General features: G+C 31.4%; 1 protein-coding gene across 2 annotated transcripts; it reads right to left on the reverse strand.

Annotated features, from left to right (window-relative positions):
* Window positions 1–351: 351 nt before the first annotated feature.
* LOC127729863 (myb-like protein X) lies at window positions 352–16,959 on the reverse strand. 2 transcript variants are annotated; one of them, XM_052237789.1, is made up of 5 exons: window positions 16,821–16,959; window positions 10,372–10,437; window positions 9,857–9,895; window positions 9,411–9,501; window positions 352–4,837 (listed from the first exon to the last, which is right to left on the reverse strand). In XM_052237789.1, exons 1-5 carry the CDS (start codon window positions 16,891–16,893, stop codon window positions 3,532–3,534), a joined length of 1,575 nt encoding a protein of 524 aa, XP_052093749.1. In that variant the 5' UTR covers window positions 16,894–16,959; the 3' UTR covers window positions 352–3,531. The 2 variants fall into 2 exon arrangements, with proteins under 2 accessions (XP_052093749.1, XP_052093750.1); XM_052237790.1 differs by lacking the exon at window positions 9,857–9,895.
* Window positions 16,960–20,674: the final 3,715 nt, after the last annotated feature.

Here is a 20,674-nt window from a genome sequence, read left to right on the forward strand (position 1 = left end):
AAATGATCAGCAAGGCAAGATCTATTAACAAGTCAAATTTTGCCGATATAGTTAGTAGACTCACTCTTTATAGGAATGATTGTCCTTAAATGAGGATTTTTTTACCCTCTTTTGTGTTTTAAGCAAAAACTAAAGAAGATTATAGAGAGATACTAAACAGACTAAATGATCAGCAATACAAGATCAACAAAACAGATTTTTGTCATGAATTTTATTCTCGTCTACAATGTTGGAGAATGTCCTTTGTTGAATATGCACATATACCAAGGTGGGCGACGCAGGCTCTTTAGAGCCTCTAGATATGATAGTTAAAATGTATATGCATATTTGATCTAAAAGTGAAACAAATACTTAATAATTCTAATTTTATTAAATGTTTGATACTTTTAATTGTGTGCATATAAATATATACGTCTAAATATGTGACAACGTTCTCCATCGAATAACCTGAGTTATACGGGGGTAACATCACAATTTATATATATACTTCGTCTCAAATTTAGCCCAACAATGTTAGATCTGTAAATTTGCGTTAGCCAATTTTTGATCGTTAAACATCTTTTAATCTAAAAGTGAAACATAATGTTCTTCCCTCAGCGGGTTTCGAACCCCCTGCATCTGAGACATCGTAGCAACAGGTTTTTGTGTTTTAAAAACTAAGATAACTTCCATGGGAGCAAAATGATTCATACACTAAAACTCTCTTGATCTTGATCTTGAAAAGTTATAAAATTTGTCCACGCTGTGCATAAAATAGGGAAAAAAATAAGGCTGAAAATGCACTAATTGTTTGTAAATACAATATATACATATAGTGCCTAGAAAATCAATATAACAATGTTAGAATAGAAATGATTCTTGACTTCCTCCCCAATATGGGCTGGAACCTGCACTTTTCCGTTTAACTTCTATGGCAACACTGCATAGCATTGCGCAGTCGCCTTATCCCCTTCTCTAACTATAGCTAAAAAAAATCAGCTTTCGTTTCGGGAGGTTTTACATTCTCGTAGGTATTAAACACAAAGACGACTAATCACAATACACAAAGTATTTTTAAGTGATCCGGAATGATAATCTACTCATTTCACTTGTATAATGGCAGGATGCTATTTTTAGAATACAATTACTATGAATTTTATATTTAGATATAAGAAGATGTGGTATGAGTGCCAATGAGACAACTCTCCATCCAAGTCACAATTTGTAAAAGTAAACCATTAAAGGTCAAAGTACGGCCTTCAACACGGAGCCTTGGCTCACACTGAACAGCAAGATATAAAGGGCCCCAAAAATGACTAGTGTAAAACCATTCAAACAGGAAAACCAACGGTCTAATCTATATAAAAAACGAGAAACGAGAAACACTTATGAACCACATTAACAAACGACAACCACTGAACATCAGGTTCCTGACTTAGGACAGGTGCAAACAAATGCAGCGGGTTTAAACGTTTTAATGTGCGCCAACCTTCACCCTACCTGAAACAATAGTGTAACATCACAACATAGAAAGACACACTATAAAATATCAATTGAATATCTTAACTCAATCAAAAGACATATCAACAAAAACAACTGATCGAATAGATTTGATCTATGACACAATGTAAATACAAAATTAATAAAACAAGGGGGCTAGATGTGACACAATATCAGAAAGACAACCATAACCTTGGACAAAATGCCGCCAAATAAAATAACGTACACAGGTAAATAAACATAATGTTGTTGTAAGGTATAAATGGAGTACGGAAATAATTTTGTTGTTCATAGTACGAGAACAGAAGTGAAAATTTATCGTCATACTAAACACTTATCAAAGGTGGTATATATTAAAAATAGTGAGACGAGATATAACAATAAATAAGTAAACATTAAATAACAAAAATACATTACAAATTGTATCAACAGGTCAAATTAACACGAAAGTACGATTTGAGAGTACTCGCAGCTACTGAAAGCTAGTTAAAAGCCAAAATCAATTAATAATAAAAAATCATGCATGAGAGACTAAAATCAACTAAAACACATCCCAGGGATTTAGTGTTTTAATGTCATGGACAGTCAAAGAAGACATGACTTACATACATTAGATATCATTCTTTAGAGATTATAATTGTTTTAGTGAATGAGTCGTTTTGTTCCCGTAAAAGTTATCTTAGTCTTTGATACACAAAAACCTGCATATACACAATTAAAAGATAATAAATGCATTTTGGAAAAGAATTAAGGCAAATAAACTGGGAAAAATGGGGGTGGGGACTACGAAAACGCGCTTACCCAGATAATGCATGGTTTTTCAAAATATCAAAAAGATATCAGTAGAAAGTAAGTCAAATGCGGTGAAAATATAAGTGCATAGCATGCTATATTTGGCCAAACCGAAGCTCAGAAAACGCCGTACACCGTATAACCTTACCAGATAATTGAAACTTGGAATCTTATACAATATCAATAACCGTTGATTTGAACTTTCTTTCCTTGCAGTTCTTGCAATGATTTACACTATACACTGTAGTTTAAATAGAATTATATTGACGCTTTGATGCAAATTTCAAGTTATAACAAAGCGAATTAATTTACAACCCAAGTCTGTCTCAAATAAAAATTTTCAAAGATTTTCCGTGTTTCATGGAAAAGCTCACTTATCAGCAGTAAATCCGGGAAAGACGGATTTTGTAAAATTTCAAGGCAAAAAGGACGTGATTTGTGAGGAAATTTGCTTTTCGATATAGAAGAAGGCAACCGACGGACCACGTAAGTTTTCTGTGGGACCCTCCACAATTCTTTTTTCAAATATTTGAACCAGGTCCAACCTTACGTCCATCTTATTATATTCGTTTTTCTTGACACATACTGTATCACGTAGGTACGCTCATGGCCATCAGTTAGTAAATCTGAAAAGTTTATTACGCATTGTTGTCAAAATAACGGTAACTGAATGAAATATTGATATTATATTATTTACAAAATATAAACTTTTAATTAAATAGATAAATGAAAATTTAATGCATGGACATTTCTTGGCCTAGAAATATGTATAACTAATTCGGCTTTGGGAGTATCTGATGAGGGTAAATCCAGAAAAGCGTTTCGGACGCATGACATTTATGTGTTTTACATTTTAATAAAAAGATGACAGGATAATCAGTTACGTTATAGTAGTCGGAATAAAAATCTCAACAGGTTTTACAGAATACAACGTGTAGGGATTTTGTGTCATGAATATTAGTACACCATATTCCGTCTGTTTCACAATGTTTCTAAGAACCCAACACATAATTTTCAAACGAACGAAAAGGGATGTATACTTGCTTGAGATAGTAGCACTTTCTTAATTTAACTAAACCCGATTCTGAACCTGATATTTAGGTTGACACGAAAAGATATTTTTCATCCTAATGAATAGTTTGATATACTTTGAAAGTGAAACTACTAAATGGATGAAAAAATGCACAGCCTTAATGAGTTGACAGCCAATGTACATGGATTTCATTAATTTGTTTTACAGAAAGTAAAACTCCGACGAGTTCAGTAATCTGCATCTTCCTCTTGCGATTCAAGTTCTGGTTCAGAGGTCTCATCTATAGGACCAATTACGACGTTTCCTTTGGCGACGGACACATCCTCATACAAGATATTTATCGCCATCGCAGGTGGCAATAAATTATCAGTTTCAGTTTCGCTTCCGCTATTACCGGAAGTTTCATCGCTTCCAATCGGAACTGATGATTCCCTACTATTACTCTCAGTAGAAACTTCACTATTTTCATTACTTTCTTCGCTGCTAGAAGTAAATTGGTAAGAGTTATCATCTTGATCACATGAAATGTCAAAAGTTTTTGATCCCTCTGTCTTGTCCGCTGATTCTTCATTTGGGATGGATTTCTTTTTCTGAACAAAGGAGTAACCAAATTTGTGTCGAATCAGTTTATTGTCCTCTGTTGAATTTTCATTTTCGTTGTCATTTTCATCTGTCTTTTGTCCTATTTTAGCATTTACACAATTGTTAATGACTTGATATTCTCCCGTCTCCATTGCTGTTTGCAGTTTGTCGTTGCTTTGTTCCTTTTTGTTTTCCATCTTCTCTTTTGATTCTGGTTTCTTCTGTTTTAGGGCTTCTTTTTCTTGAGTTTTAGGTTTTTGGTTTTCTTTCTGTTGATTCTTTTGCTTTACTTTATCTTTTTCCGGATTCTTTTGCTTTTGCTTTTCTATTTCTGGTTTCTTTTGTTTTTGAGTTTCTTTTTCAAGCTTCTTTTGTTTTTGATTTTCTTTTTCTTTTTCTGGTTTCTTTTCTTTTTTATTGTCTGGCTTCTTTTGCTTTTCTTTTTCCGATGTCTTTTGTTTTTTATTTTCTTTATTGCTTGAATTGTTTGTTTCATCCATTGACCTGTGTTCTAGTTTCCCTTTATCGCCTTTGTCTGTCGTCAAGCTAGGATTTTCATTCTGCAATTTCACCTCTGACAAATGAGAATATGTTGGATCCATGACTTCATTCCTTGGCTTTAGGAAACTTGCATTGTCGTATTCGGTAACCTCCATATCGACTGTCACGTGGTTATACGGATTTGGATTTTCCGTATCATTCAACAACGACGATTTTATTCGGTTGTGGTCAACAAAATCGTACGATTCTCGATGATTATATCGCTTTTTAGATGTTGATGATTGAGAAAAGTCGTCGGTGCTTTTTTGATCCGTGTCAATATGGCAGTAAGCATAACTTTTCTGATCAGATTCGCACGATTCTTCATTAACATATTCGTTTCCGGGGGCCGATGCAAACACCTGGTCCTCCTTATCGACAAGCTCGGCATTTTCTGCATCATCATCTTTCCTATAATTAAGTAAATTCATTTACTTTTTATCTATGATTTGTCTATCTGTAAATTTATAATGTTTAGAAATCAAATTATATTTTTGTCGTTGAACTGTCGCCTCTCTGACGTATACACCACATTTCAATCTTTGATATTTAAAAGGTTTTGTTTGTTCTATTTCAGTGTTTTAGTTTTGATTCACCAGTCCAAACTTTTGAATATTTCGTCCCTGATGAAGTTTATTAAAGATACACACGTCCTACGCATTGAAATATGTATCTTATGTTTATGTTATGTATCTATGATGAGTTTAATTATTACTTTTAGCATACATCACACAAAAATATCGGAATATTTATTTTACAGAAAAAGTCTATGCAATATATGGATACTGGTATTTTTTGTTGAACTTTCTAAATGTGTATTATTTGAATGTAATTTAAAGCTTAGCATATGATGGGAGCACCATAAGAAGAATTGAATGATTAATTTTATAGCTTTTAACAGATTTTTTTGTTGAATTTATTCACAAAGAGGTAGAGCCAATTTCCCCTGAAATTTTTTCACAGAAGGGCCAATTTCAAAAAGTGCTGAAAGAATAAAATTTACGATAAAAACATGGAAAAAAAATGTTTTTTGGTCAATATCTCGATTTTTATGTATTATGTTATGACTGGAAAATATTTAATTTAACCTCCAAAAAAGGATGAAAGTCAAATATGCGGAATTTACCGTGTTTTTAGGTTGGAAAAATAGGGAATCCCCCTAGAAGGACACTTCAACACAAAACAAAGTTATGTTTTTACATCGCGATGACCGTGAGGTCATCCCGATGTATTGCTATCGCCTAGATTTCCATTATGTAAATTAGTTTTGGGTTTGTAACTAATTTATAAACATGATGAATATGCGCACATAAACGAGTGCAAAATAACATTCCTTATCGTTTGATATAAATACATCTCTTCAATGAATACTGATAAAAATATTTTTGTTTACAACATAAATTAATAATATGAAAATGTTTTGTAGTTAGATATATATATATAAGTAAAAAATCATTGATAATATCAATGCACACGTACCGAAAAATTGTGTTAAAGCATGCGGAAGAATATCTCAAAGAACGTTTTGCGACAATACCGGCAAGGACCGGTAACTCTGTAAATGTTTTTGCGGGAAAATATGAATGCCTACTCGTATCCAATCTTAGAAAAATCGAATTTTTACAGAAAAGTGTCCACCTTGCACTTGCATTGCACTATTATTAGAATAGTAGAATAGAATGATATACAAATGGATGCAAATCATATATATATGTAACTGTTATTTCAATATAATATATAACAACAAATCAGTGTATATACTGATTTGTATCACTACAATATAATAGTTATTACGGTGAAGTTGAATTTCCTGTCATTTATTCATCATCCACGCACGAACTTGTCTCAGAAAAAAATATATCTCTGTGCATTAACCTCAGTTTCAGGTAAAGAGATATGTTGTTTTTTTCTGAGACAAGTGCTTTTGACCATCCTCAAGAACTTGTGGTCATCCGATGTTCAGTACTTCAGTACTTTGATTTGTTGTTGTTGTAATTTATACAACTTTTCCCCTCAAAAATGAAATTGGTTTAGTGTGTCCTTAATACCTAAATAACAACTTTTTTAATAAAAAGTGGAACATCACTAAATTTTACCTATATAGCTGCTTTATATCGACTATGTATTCAAGAGTCGCCGTGGCTCCATCGGTAGCGCTTAAAACTGTAAATAATGGATTGTTTTTAAGATGGGGTTCAAATCTCACACTAATTTTTCTGATTTTTTATGTTGAAATATTAAAATGTTATGTTTCTATCACATTTTTTCGGATGTTTGTTTAATTCAAAGAGTCACACTGAAGTAGGTGCTTGTACATAACCAATAACACGAGAATGGATTATATAGCAATTTAGAATATAGCAAAATGCTCTCGACCAATGAAATTGTAGGATTTGTGGTTTCCTAATTGTGAAGAATGAATGAAATCATGTTCTTAGTAAGGGATTATCCTATTGTTTAGGCCTACTTACAGTTCAAAACAAAGAGTTCTATAAATGAGTTACAAATGCCCCGAAACACATTTATCAGCTTGAGAGAATAGTGATTAAAATTGACTAAAAGTTGAATTTTGAAACAAAAAACAAAAAAATGAAAATCAGATGAAGTTTACTGGTGCAGTAGCATTGGTTACTGGATCCGCGGTTGGTGAGAATAGTAATTTCCAATATTCTGATCAAATTCTAAAAAAAGCAATTTAGTTTAACTTTTGAATATATTTTAAACTATTTTAAAGGCATTGTATTTGAACATTTCCCTGACATAATGAAGTAGTATTTGATGTAAAGGACTGGACTAAAATATTGGCTGTAAAATGAAATTTATTTGTAACTCAAATTTTGAATTAATTGATTTGAAATGGAAATAAACAAAAAGATAATCCCTCGCTAAAATATTACATGATTTACAATCATACTCACAATCAGGAAACATTTCTTACCATTTCATTGTACTGTTGTGTCATCTAATGTATAAAACATAATTTATTATACTTTCCAAATTATAAGAAGGTCCTTACATCACTAAAACTAATCCATAAATGAAATCATGCCTAAAAAGGAAGTCATGCATTAATTACAAACATTGCACTGACAATGAAACTAATTCTTAAATACAACCAATCAAGAGATCATTTAAGCCTTGAGCACTTTACAATATTCTAAGTTTGTAAGAGAATGATAATCCCTTACTTCATGATAAGTACTCGCTAACGCTCGTACTTAATCATGAAGAAAGGGATTATCATTCTCTTACATATACGAAGCCCAAATGTTATGTGTGTTATACACATAACGAAAAAAGGCCATAGCAGAAAAATTTCAAAACAACAAATTTTTTTTTCTAAATCTTGAACAAGAACGTTTTAGAAAATGGTATGATATGTAACAAATGCAGACAGTAATTTTATCGCCAATCCACCAACTGTGTAGATACTAGTACTGGCATTGTTACATTGTCCCTACACCGGAACCTTAGTCATCAAAAAATGAAAAAACACCTCAGAAAAAATCAATTACACTACCAATCGTGACTGTAGGTAAAACATCAAGAAAGTGTTGAATCTGTATCACAACATAGGGTCGATCCATTTGGTACAATGCCATGCAGAAAAGACCAGATTGCATGTGTTTGTTACGCATGCCGTTCTAGTACCAACTGGTGTAAGCTGTTGTCTGGTTCATATAGACGGTAAACCTTAAAAGCTGGAACAGTGTATAGATATAGATACATCCAGATTGAGGAAAACAACATCCCAGTTAAATGCGTCCGATATTTTTTGGCTTCTTGGCATTAAAACAGAGACCGATCTTGAATCAGATTAGCTGATTTATATCAGATAATTAGATTATTAAATGTTTCTTGTATTTATATATAACCCCCTTTTTTAGGCGCCACTTAGGGGCATTCAGTTTTTCGGTCTGTGCGTCCGTTCGTTCGTTTGTCCGTCCGTCCGTCCGTCCGTCCGTCCGTCCGTCCCTTCGTTCGTCCGTCTGTTCGTTCGTCCGTTTGTCCCGTTTCAGGTTAAAGAGTTTTTGATGAAGTGGAAGTCCAACCAACTTGAAACTTAGTACACATGATCCCTATGATATGATCTTTCTCATTTTAATGCTAAATTACAGTTTTTATACCAATTTCATGGTTCACTGAACATAGAAAATGATAGTACGAGTGGGACATCCGTGTAGTATGGACACATTCTTGTTTAATATTTTGTTAGTTTAAAGTTAAACAAAGCTGTGAAATACATGTACGCTACAAATCACCTACCAACATTAACACGCTAACTGAAGCACCATGGTTTTTTTAAATACAAAACTAATTTTGAATATCTATTAGTTGATAATTCATATTTTAATGCTCCTCAGGGGCATTTACAAACAAAATCAATAATGGTTTTGATAAACAAACAAAAAAACAATAGTCTTGGCCTTGATTATTGTAGGAATACCTGTTCAAGGTATGAAAATAGATAATGTGACGTGTTGTCATATACTATAATTAGTATCTATCGGGCTATTTAAAAACATGATTTACCTAGCTAATCAAATGAAAAAAACTCACGGGAAAATGGCCCTACCTGTTTATGGAATCGAAACGATTTATAGCTTGTCAGTTTGTATAGGCACTTATCTAATGTTGAAGAATATACGTTGGCCTCTAGATGTTGTCTGGTTATTTTTGCTTTTGGGTTGATATCTCATTGAAGCACATTTAGTGTGAAGCACAGCTCAGAGCGCTAAAAGAAGTGGCACTCGGTGAACGTCTTTACCACCCCAAAATTAACTAAAGGAATCTTTCATTTTTATTAATATGTTACTACTAAAACAAAGAAATTACGAGTGAAATAAACATTTTCTTTTTGTTTTAAATATTCCTACGTATTGTTTTCATAGGGAGCGCGTGAGGTCATGGATCTTGCGTTTTATTTGGACATAAAACATACCTTTAAAGCAAAATTGTTTATTAAATGACATATATCACATACCTTTGTGGCGTCTTGCATTTTGAGACAAAGCAGCCAATGGAAAAAATCAAAGAGGCTGTCATAAAACCAGCCGAGAAGTACATTACAATTGCTGAAATTGAAATGAAGTAATTTATAACTATTTGATAAAAGTATTTATATGTATGTGTGCGAAGATACTTTAACGTGTACAAATGGATATTCATCTAACGGTAAGCAAAACGTGTAGGCCTATGCAAATGATTATTAAAACAAATGAGTTATCAGTCCAGTTCTTCACTTATTACACTTATAGTGTCTTGTAAGAGGGACTGGTTGTTTGTTATCTGTTTTATAGTGGCAAATAGGTCATGCAAATTCAGAACGCGACGCTCACAATACAGAATAAAGCAGATTCAAGGATTTTTCATTGTAAAGAGTCACCTTTGAACTATTGAAATAATAGCATGCTAGTTGGTTATACTCACGATTCTCAATGAATTTTTTAAAATCCTCCAAAACACCCTCTAAAAGATAGTTGAAATAATATACTGTATGGTGAAAATGGAAAATTAAAAAAAAAATAGGAAAAATCAAAAAATATATAGAATTTTATGATTATCTGAAAGATTTCAAAACACCCAATCAGATTTTAATTCAACCCAAAGTGTTCAAATCCTGGAGTTCTATGTTCGTTTAAGAACAGGGGCTTGTGAATTGAAACACGACTTCATCCTATTATTGAACATAATTTGCATTTCATAGACGCCGAATTGCGATTTGGAAATATAAGGGAAAGTCGGACATAACATACGATTATACTTTGATACACCATTTAAAACTTTTCCCAAAATATATTGTACTAGTTGAATGCCATCTATAAACAAGCACGAAAATGAATAGTAGAATAATATTTCAATCTTGTATTTAAAATTCTTATCACCTGATCGGTTATGATTTATTTGGGAATAATTATAAACTGTAAATATTAATACAGACTTACTTCCTTTATGGAAACCAGTAGAATTTTCAATTGTGGTTGTAGAAACTGCAATACACATCTCTTTACCTGAAATTGAGGTTAATGTACAGAGATCTATTTTTTCTGAGACAAGTTCGTGCGTTGATGATGAATAAATGACAGGAAATTCAACCTCACCGTAATAACTATTATATTGTAGTGATACAAATCAGTATACACTGGTTTGTTGTTAAATATTATATTAATATAACAGTTACATATATATATAATTTTCATCCATTTGTATATCATTCTATTATACTATTCTAATAATAGTGTAATGCAAGTGCATGGTGGACACTCTTCTGTAAAAATTCGATTTTTCTAAAAGATTGGATATGAGTAGGCATTCATATTTTCCCGCAAAAACAATTACAGAGTTACCGGTCCTTGCCGGGATTGTCGCAAAACGTTCTTGAGATATTCTTCCGCATGCTTTAACACAATTTTTCGGTACATGTGCATAGATATTATCAATGATTTTTTACTTATATATATATGTATATCTAACGACAAAACATTTTCATATTATTAATGTATGTTCTAAACAAAAATATTTTTATCAGTATTCATTGAAGTGATGTATTTATAACAAACGATAAGGAATGTTAGTTTGCACTCGTTAAAATCCGCGTATTTATCATGTTTATAGATCGGTTACAAACCCAAAACGAAAGTTACGTAATGGAAATCTAGGCGATAGCAATACATCGGAATGACCTCACGGTCATCGCGATGTAAAAACGACTAAAACTTTTTACAACAGAAATTAAAATCCAGTATTTTGGCGTCTTAATAAATGCAACGTAAACTATTGCTTATTCCTTTTCATCAAAAAAACAGTCAAATGTGTATATGCTCAAAATAAAGCACCTTATTTCGACATGTTTTACAACTTTGTTCGATATTTTGCCTCGAACTTTTGTCATCTTATCAATCAAATTTGCAAAATTGTGTCATAAATACGTATTAAAAGATGTAATTTGTCTGGAACAACATTACCTGGGTTTCAGCTATATCAAATATACGATGTATTCACATCAACCGACTTGGAGACGTAATTTGTTTTCGGATTAAAACATGTTCTTAGCATAGGTTATATAAAAATCGTAACGGCGCGGGACGTTTGCGCTTTTTCATAGGACATTTGCTCTTCAATTTATAGGACATTTGCGCTTTTACAGTATTGGCTTCTTATGACTTCCCTCCTAATTTATCAGGACTTAGAACCGGTAGGTTTGACCTGGCAGAGTTAAAGTCATAATTTTTATTATGGTTAAAAGTTTAATAGTCATTTCATAGCACATTCGTGTTTAAAGGTCATTTCATAGCACATTGATAAAGTTGTATATAGCTAAAAGTAAACATTCTAAAGATCTAAAGACGCGTATAGTCACCACAGGTCAGTTTTCGCATGATATCTGAAGCTCAGGGAATGAACAAATTTAGCTCTAGTAATCTATCCTGACTGCTATTTTGCCCACATTTCAAATACATATTCTATCTCTCTTTCTCAACTCATGACTGAGAGCCCTGTTTATTTATATAAAGAATTTTAATGTAATTAACCGACTGTTGCACAATGATAAAACTCCATCGTGACATATACATTTTTTCCTTTACTAGTCTATTACTTTAAACTCTATGTTTAAGACTGCGTCAATGTGAATTAACCAACGTTAGAATATAGCAAAGTGCTCTCGACCAATGAAAGTGTAGAATTTGGTGTTCCTTAATTGTGAAGAATTATAGGTTAGATAATACTTGATCATGTTTTATGAATATTTAAAGCCCAAGGCGTAGCCGAGGGGTTTAAATGTTCATAAAACATGACCAAGTATTGTCTTACCAATTTAGAACATTTTCACACCTTCGAGTGATATAACACAATTAGCCTCTCATTGTAATATTCAAACTTTGATATTAGCTCACCTCAAGTTCAAACATGATTAGTAAAAGGGTTAAAATCATATTTAATGGTCATTTCAACAGATGGGATGAAATAGCAATGAGATAGTTTTGTGATAACAAAAAAAGGATAAATTTTTCAAAAATGGAGATTTTCAGGTACAATTAAATCTAATATACATATATTTAAAGTTCTTTCATTCTAAAAAGCACACAATGTTATATAAATCAGCTTTTTCTAAAATTGTTTAATTTTTGATAATGACAAAAATTCATCAATAAATTTTAATTTACAATCATTTCAACATCAGATACTTGTTTTTTTTTTTACGATGGATTTTTTTTTTAAACTGCATTTCATTTTTTATTAGCAGTCATTGTTTCTTAAAACATTGATTGTAAGGTCTTGTATATAAATTAGATTTGATATTACATGTATTTTACCTACAACTTTGCCCCCTTTTCAATTCTTTTTTTTTTGGGAGGGGGGTCTTTATATGTATCATTAATAAATAATTAAATGCTTTTATAGTTCTATTTCCCTGATTTCATTTATGATAATTAGACAACCAATTAAAGTACTCATGATAATTTTTTCTTTTGCTCTTTTCCTTTTGAAATTGCCTCAGGGGATTATACACTTTGTAAGTGCAGTTTTCAAGAGTTCACTTTCATAACTAATCTACAATGAAAAGTCATTCATGTTTAGCATTTTTTAGAACATACTCACCCCTTCTCGTCCAATGAAAAGTCAGTTTTTTTCCTTCTAATTTTCATAGTACATGGCTTTCAATGCACTATAAAATGCTTTACATGAATGACTTTTCATTGTAGATTAATTGTGAAAGTGAACTCTTCATAACTTCAACAACGAAGTGTACAATCTCCTGAGGCATTTCCTTGGGAAAATAACCTACTGATTAAAGATGAAAGAGAAAAGAATTATAAAAAACATTTTGAACATTGCAAATCTTTATATTAATGGTACATATATATAACAAACAAAAAAGAAAATAAAATAGGGCCAAAGATGTATGTAAATTTTATATAATTTTTATACCAGACATTCGAGTCGATTATTTTTTTTCAAGAAAACAATGTCAGACTGCTGATATATAAAGCAAAGGATTTTTTGAGAGAAAAAACCCACAATACATGTACATTCATCAATAAAAAGTAAGCATCTGAAGTTGAATGGTCGTGATTCAAATATTTATAGAGTAAGTTTTATAATTATCAAAAAATATTCAAATTTCAGAAAGCGGATTGATATAACATTGTGTGCTAATTAAAATCAAGAAATTTAAGGTATATTAGTATTAAATTTTTACCTGATGTAGAAGAAAAACTCAAATGTTTGAACAATTTATCCTTTTTGTCTTCACAAACTATGTCAGTGCTACTTCATTCCATCCATTGTAATGGTCATTACCTGTTATATACATGTACTCACTTCATTATAAAAAGTGAATTCTTATTTAGTTTTGAATATTACAATGGGAAAGGATAATTTTGTAAGGTCACTCGAAAGTGTGAATATGTTCTAAATTGGTCAGACAATACTTGGTCATGTTTTATGAAGATTTAATGCCCTCGGCTACGCCTTGGGCTTTAAATCTTCATAAAACATGACCAAGTATTGTCTAACCTATAAATAGTGCACGGAAAGCCATGTACTATGTAAAGGTTAGACATTCCATGCACTATTTATTGGTTAGACAATACTTGGTCATGTTTTATGAAGATTTAAAGCCCAAGGCGTAGCTGAGGTTTTTAAATGTTCATAAAACATGACCAAGTATTGTCTGACCAATTTAGAACATATTCACACTTTCGAGTGACCTTACAAAATTTTCATTTCCCATTGTAATATTCAAACCTTAATAAGAATTTACTTTTTATAATGAAGTGTTAACTAGGTTAATAAAACGAATTTATAACATAGGTAATGATCATTTCAATGGATGGAATGAAATAGCACTGACATAGTTTTGTGAGGACAAAAAGGATAAATTGTTCAAACATTGAGTTTTTCTTCTGCTTCAGGTAAAATTTAATACTTATATACCTTAAATTTCTTGATTTTAAAAAGCGCACAATATTATATAAATCAGCTTTTTGAAATTTGTATATTTTTTGATAATTATAAAACTCACTCTATAAATATTTGAATCACGACCATTCAACATCAGATGCTTACTTTTTATTGATGAATGTATACATGTATTGTGTTGTTTTTTTTCGAAAAAAATCCTTTGCTTTACATATCAGCAGTCTGACATTGTTTTCTTGAAAGAAAAAAAAATAATAATTGACTCTAATGACTGCTATCAAAATTGAATAAAAGATTATTTTACCTACATCTTTGCCCCCATTTAATTTTTTGTTTGTAATATATATGTACCATGGTAAACATTTGCAAAATTCAAAATGTTTTTTTATAATTCTATTCTCTTTCATCTTTAATCAGTAGGCTATTTTCCCAAGGAAAATGCCTCAGGGGATTGTACACTTCGTTAGTGTAGTTATTAAGAGTTCACTTTCATAATTAATCTACAATGAAAAGTCATTCATGTAAAGCATTTTATAGTGCATGGAAAGCCATGTACTATGAAAATTAGAAGGGAAAAAACTGACTTTTCATTGGACGAGAAGGGGTGAGTATGTTCTAAGAATAATAGAAGGGAAAATACTGATTTTCCATTGGACGAGAATGGGTGAGTATGTTCTAATGAATGTAAATCATGTTCTTAGTAAGGAATTATCCTTTTGTTCAGGCTTATTTACAGTTCATAACAAAGAATTTCTATAAATGAGTTACAACTGCCTGAAGCACATTTATTAGGATTATTGATTGAAAGTTGAATTTTGAAACAAACAAAAATGATTAAAATAAGTTTGAAGTTTACATGTGCAGTACAATTGATACCGTTTGTGTTATTATGTGAATATTTAGAACTTTCAAATGACAAAAAAATAAGCAATATCAAGAAGAAAAAGAAAAGCTTTTAAAATTAAATAAAATCTTAATCTTTAGCTACATGTATTACGCTTATCAAAACTCAGATTACTGTATTCGCAGTTAGTAAGAATAGTTATTTCCAAAATACCGATACATACAGGAAATTGAATTTACTTTTGAATTTCCTATAAAAAGCAATTTCTTTCAACATTTAAATTTTAGTTAATTAAGTAGTATTTAATGTAAAGAGCTGGAATAAAATTGGCTGTGGAATACAATTTAGTTGTAACTCTGATTTTGAATTTATTGAATTGAACTGTAAATAAACAAAAAGATAATTCCTCACTAGAATATTACATAATTTACACTCATACTCACAATTAGGAAACTTATACAATTTCTACAATTTCATTGTAACGTTGTGTCATCTAATGTCTAAAACACAATTTATTAAAATTTCCCAAATTAAAAGTAAGTCCTTACATCACTAAGACCAATACTAGTACATAAATGAAATGCCTAAAAGGGAAGTCATACATTAATTATAGACATTGCACTGACAATGAAACAAATTCTTGAATAAAACCAATCAAGAGATCATTTGAGCATTGAGCACTTTACAATATTCTAAGTTTGTAAGAGAATGATAATCCCTTTCATCATATTAAGTACTCGCTAACGCTCGTACTTAATCACGAAGACAGGGATTATCATTCTCTTACATATAAACAAATATAAGTTGAATTTATTTACGTAATGATTACAAATTCATTAAAATTACAGGTAGACGACTATAGGTAAAAAGCGCAAATGTCCAGTCAATTTAATACAGGTGTATCAAAATTTAAAGTGTTTGGAAATGTCCTATCCTGTTAAAGGTAAAAAAGCGCAAACGTTCTGTGCACAATCGTAAGGTCTCCATCCTCTAACAATATGCACTAGAGAGTTTTCGAAACCACACCAAAATGATTTTTTTAGGATAAGACTTGTACTTTGCCGCTTTATAAACTTTTTTTTAAATAAGGTAAATAATCGTCCATCAAAGATGGATCTTACTTCTTCAAGTTGTCATGATTTTCCTTCCAACTGACAATACGGACTCACATTTGAACTGGCACTCGACATATTGATTTTTATTGCCTGAGGCTGTATACATGGTCCTAGTAAGTTTTTTTCGAACAATGAAATTTTATAGTAAGCTTTATTACTTACTCTAGCATTATCTGAAATAATAATAGGTCTCTAATTTTCTGTTTTAATTTAAATTCAGAGTAATTTTTTGGGAGAATAAACAAACATAAATACGTCTAAAAGAAAAAGACTAAGCAGTCAAAACAATTATACAAATGAGAACGACATTTGTTTTGGCGGATAAAATAACGATTTTTTTCTTCAAATTGATAGAATGGCACAATAAGTAGATACACTAACTTAAAAATGTCGTTTCGATAAAGGAAATTACTTGATGTATGTAACTGTAATCACATGGTATTAAATATTGATACTCCTTTCTGTAGAGACCAGAGTAGAAGAAAATAAGTTGAAATATATTTGTACTTACAGCATGAAATCTGTAAAATTATAAACCACCATCGAAAACTGGACAGCGTCGTCATCTTTCGTATAACTGACATGTAATACGGAAATATTTAGACAAAACTTAATGTGAATTAACACTAATTTCTAATAAGAGTGGATGTTTCCTGGTATTGCAAATTACTGACACCAGACTGAACGAATAATAATAATTTCCTTGTAAACCATTATTGTTCAGTTTATTGCGTACTACGAAATTATTATTTTAGTTCTCAAATAATGCATACACATTTGATATTTACCAATGGTAGATTTTATTACCATCTATGAAACTTGAATTTCCTATAGAAAAGTTATGAAAAACTGAGCAGAACAGATTTTTTTACATTTTATAGTAAACTCGTCATAGATACCAGGCTTAAAATTATGGACGCCAGCAGACGCGCGTTTCGTTTACAAAAGACCCATCAGTTACGCTCGAATAAAAAACAAATGAAAAGGCCAAATGAAGTACGAAGTTGAAAAGCATCGAAAACCCAAAATTATGAAAGGTTTAGCCAAATAAAGCTGAGGTAATCTATTCAAAGAAAATCTTCAAAGTTTTGTAAACAGTTAATTCATAATTATAAAATTCATGTCAATACAGAAGTGCTGACTATTGGGATGGTGATACCCATGGTGAGGAAACCTCGACCAGCAGTGGCATCGACCCATTTATAATATGTAACTAAAAACCTTATTATAATAAGTCGATATTTACAAATAAAACATTGATCGCCATTTAGGTTTACACAAATATAGTAATTGTTGATATTCATAATTCTATTATAAACAAAATCAGAAAATGTCATGTCATTGTTAAATTCCGTCCACCAGTTTTAGTTACATCATCAAAGAAATGCCAGTGATGCAACCAATAGAGACGTTGTTTATGGTAATTTTTATGTGCTGCAATATATACGCACGCAACCATAATTTTTTTGTTTATATGGAGATGAATTTTCATATTGCGTAGTCATTACACGGATCCCTTCGCGCACTTGATAAAACTTTAATTAATAGAAACACGGTGTATTGTTGTTTCTAATTCTTGGGCTCGCCATGACGCCTTAATTACAGACCAAAATATTAAACATGATTAAGAAGGCTTTCAACTGGTCTGGGGATTATATATATATAATTTATTTGTATGAGCTTTAGAAACAGGACGAAAAGCGAGGCTCGCCGAGCTTTTCTACTCTTTCGTAGCGAGTACAAATAAATTTTATATTTTCCGACAATGTACATATATTGTTTTTATCCTGAAACTTACACCCAACACTTGAAACTTTAGTTGTTAAAATCTAAATCATTGTCTCTAATTTTTCAAAGAAATCGACATAGTTTAACGCGCCAAAATGAACTGTTACGCAAAAAGAAATATCCACATTACCGCTTGCTCAACATGGAAGCTGGGTAACAGGAGACATTATTTGTACAAGTACAAATAAAGCAAAAATTTATTTGTGTACCAGTTATTTGTACAATAGTTGGCTGATTGCAGGATAAAACAAACTAGGGTGTGCCAAGTGCAATAACTATCCATATATAAACGATATACTTTCCAATATTATATCGCCCGCAATATCATTCCTGTCATATCTTTAATTTTAGATTTGTATACCTCTGCCAATTAATATTATTGTCACAATTTTTAGTATTTATTTAGGGTTTCCGTCAGAAGACACAATTTGAACTTTTGCACGATATACCTCACTGCTGACCCGGCGCTAGTATTACCGTCAATTGTAATTTTAACTTATATTTTAAGAGTTCTGCTCATCTTCGAAAAAATATGCATTTAGGAGACTCTATTTAATTTAATCACAACTAAGACTTCCTATGGGTACCAATTGCGAACCTTTGATAGTAGACTTGTTTCTGTGTTGTTATGAATCAGTTTGTGGCCAAACCCAGTAAAGAGCTGTCTAAATTCCTAAACATTTACCGTTAACTTGATGATATGTTTTCGTTAAATAATCAAGATTTTTTTAATTTTTAAATATACTGCCGAAATTCCAAAGGAACATACTTTAAATAAACCAATTTGAAAGATAAACAGGAATAGCTGTCGTTTCCGATATTTAGATATTTACAAGGATAACTCTACAAAAATTTACGACAAAAGGGATGATTCTTCGTTCCCTATTGTTAATTTTCCCTTTTTTATGGTGATGCTCCTTTGGCCCCATGTTATACGGTTTTCTATATATACCAACTCCCTTGCTATGCCTGTTTCTACGGTGATGTTTTGGATTTCATGAACGTAATCTATGTATTACTGGTAAATTGTTAAGTCAGGGATTTCGTTACCGCAAATTACGTAAAACCTTTACTAAATTCTTTCATAGATACAAAGACTTGATTTGGAAGTTTTGATGTGCCTGTAGAAAACTTAAAAAATGGGATAGCACATCCTAATTTATACGATGATGTTATTCATCGAGCCCGTAAATATAGATACGATTCGGGTAAACTTATCGATCCTTTGAATAAAATTATTCTAAAAGGTTACCAATTAAACATTTTGAATATTGTTTTTTTTTCTCACTTGATTTTGTTATCAATAAATTAAAACTTAACTAAATAGTATTGACAAATATAAACATTCTCGGTCCTACATTCTGTCGATACTTTGGCATTGCACAAGATCATGTTATTGTGGAAGAAACACTTTTTTACAGAGGATGACCTTGAGGTCACTCCGATGTATTGCTATCGCCTAAATTTCCATTATGCAAATTAGTTTTGGGATTTCAACCGATCTATAAAAATTATAGATCCGCGGTCATTACAAGGGAAAAAAGTGCATTTTTATACCTGCGATTCCGTTCTCCGTTCGTACGATGTTTCATAAAAAAATGGAATCATTTCAGTTGTTGATTTAGTACTGAAAATTTGACTGAATTATCTCCTTATTAAATACGGTTTTATATGTTTAATAGGTGTTTAAGAAAGAGGTCAGGTGCTCATGTTCATTCATAAAATTATCGTTCATTCATGAATTTATCGTAAAATCAAAATCACTACACAGGTCACACAGGTTGTATACGTAGTGTCAAAAGATTACCTGTATAGTATCTAAAAATAGACAAACTTAACTGACTCCCCTTACTGTAGTGTGTGATAACATTTTGTGAGGGAATTCGATGTTTGCTATACCACTGTTCATTTCAACGCACTTTATGACGATACCACTTTATCAATATGAATGAATTTTTTTGCAGTGTTTTAAGAAATAATTTTACTTTAAAATCGCGTATCATTTGTGAACTATTAAATGTTTTACAAGGACGAATTTTCTGTATAAAGTCAATAATTGTGTGAACTTTTGAAGCCCAAACTTTTTATAGCCTTAAATACGCTAATGAAAGATCCGAAAACTATACCCATACAGAACGACATGTTTTTGAAATTGTAGCAAAACTTTTGGTTGACAAATTTTAATTCGTTATTGCATAAATATTAACTTGAAATATCTGTCATTTTCTCCCTACCCAGTTTACCTATATTACTCATTATGATGTGGACTTGACATTGTTATTGAATCTTATGCAATTTGATTGGATTTTAAGTTATTATTAGATTACCTTCAAACTGTTCATGCTTTTTCGTACGAGTATATTGATTAAATCAGAGCGTGCATGAATGTGTACAGAAAATTAAATGACCTGCAAACTGGACACTGGACCAGTCCATATTACGTTTTATCAATGAATAGATTTTTTTTTTATTTCCCAAATTACAGGGCCCATAAAGGGCATAAAATCAGATACAATTGATTTACATAATTGGTAACAACAACAATAATAGCGGCATATAAATAGATATTTAGTATAT

Source organism: Mytilus californianus, unplaced genomic scaffold, assembly GCF_021869535.1.
Source record: "Mytilus californianus isolate M0D057914Y unplaced genomic scaffold, xbMytCali1.0.p SCAF_2, whole genome shotgun sequence".
NCBI classification, from domain to species: Eukaryota; Metazoa; Mollusca; class Bivalvia; order Mytilida; family Mytilidae; genus Mytilus; species Mytilus californianus.

Coding starts and splice junctions, on each gene's coding strand:
- LOC127729863 (XM_052237789.1), bottom strand. CDS start 16,893: ATGTCAGTTATACGAAAGATGACGACGCTGTCCAGTTTTCGATGGTGG. Junction 10,438..16,820: donor AATTTTACAGATTTCATGCT/GTAAGTACAAAT, acceptor CCTCAATTTCAG/GTAAAGAGATGTGTATTGCA. Junction 4,838..9,410: donor AAATGCAAGACGCCACAAAG/GTATGTGATATA, acceptor ACTTAATTATAG/GAAAGATGATGATGCAGAAA.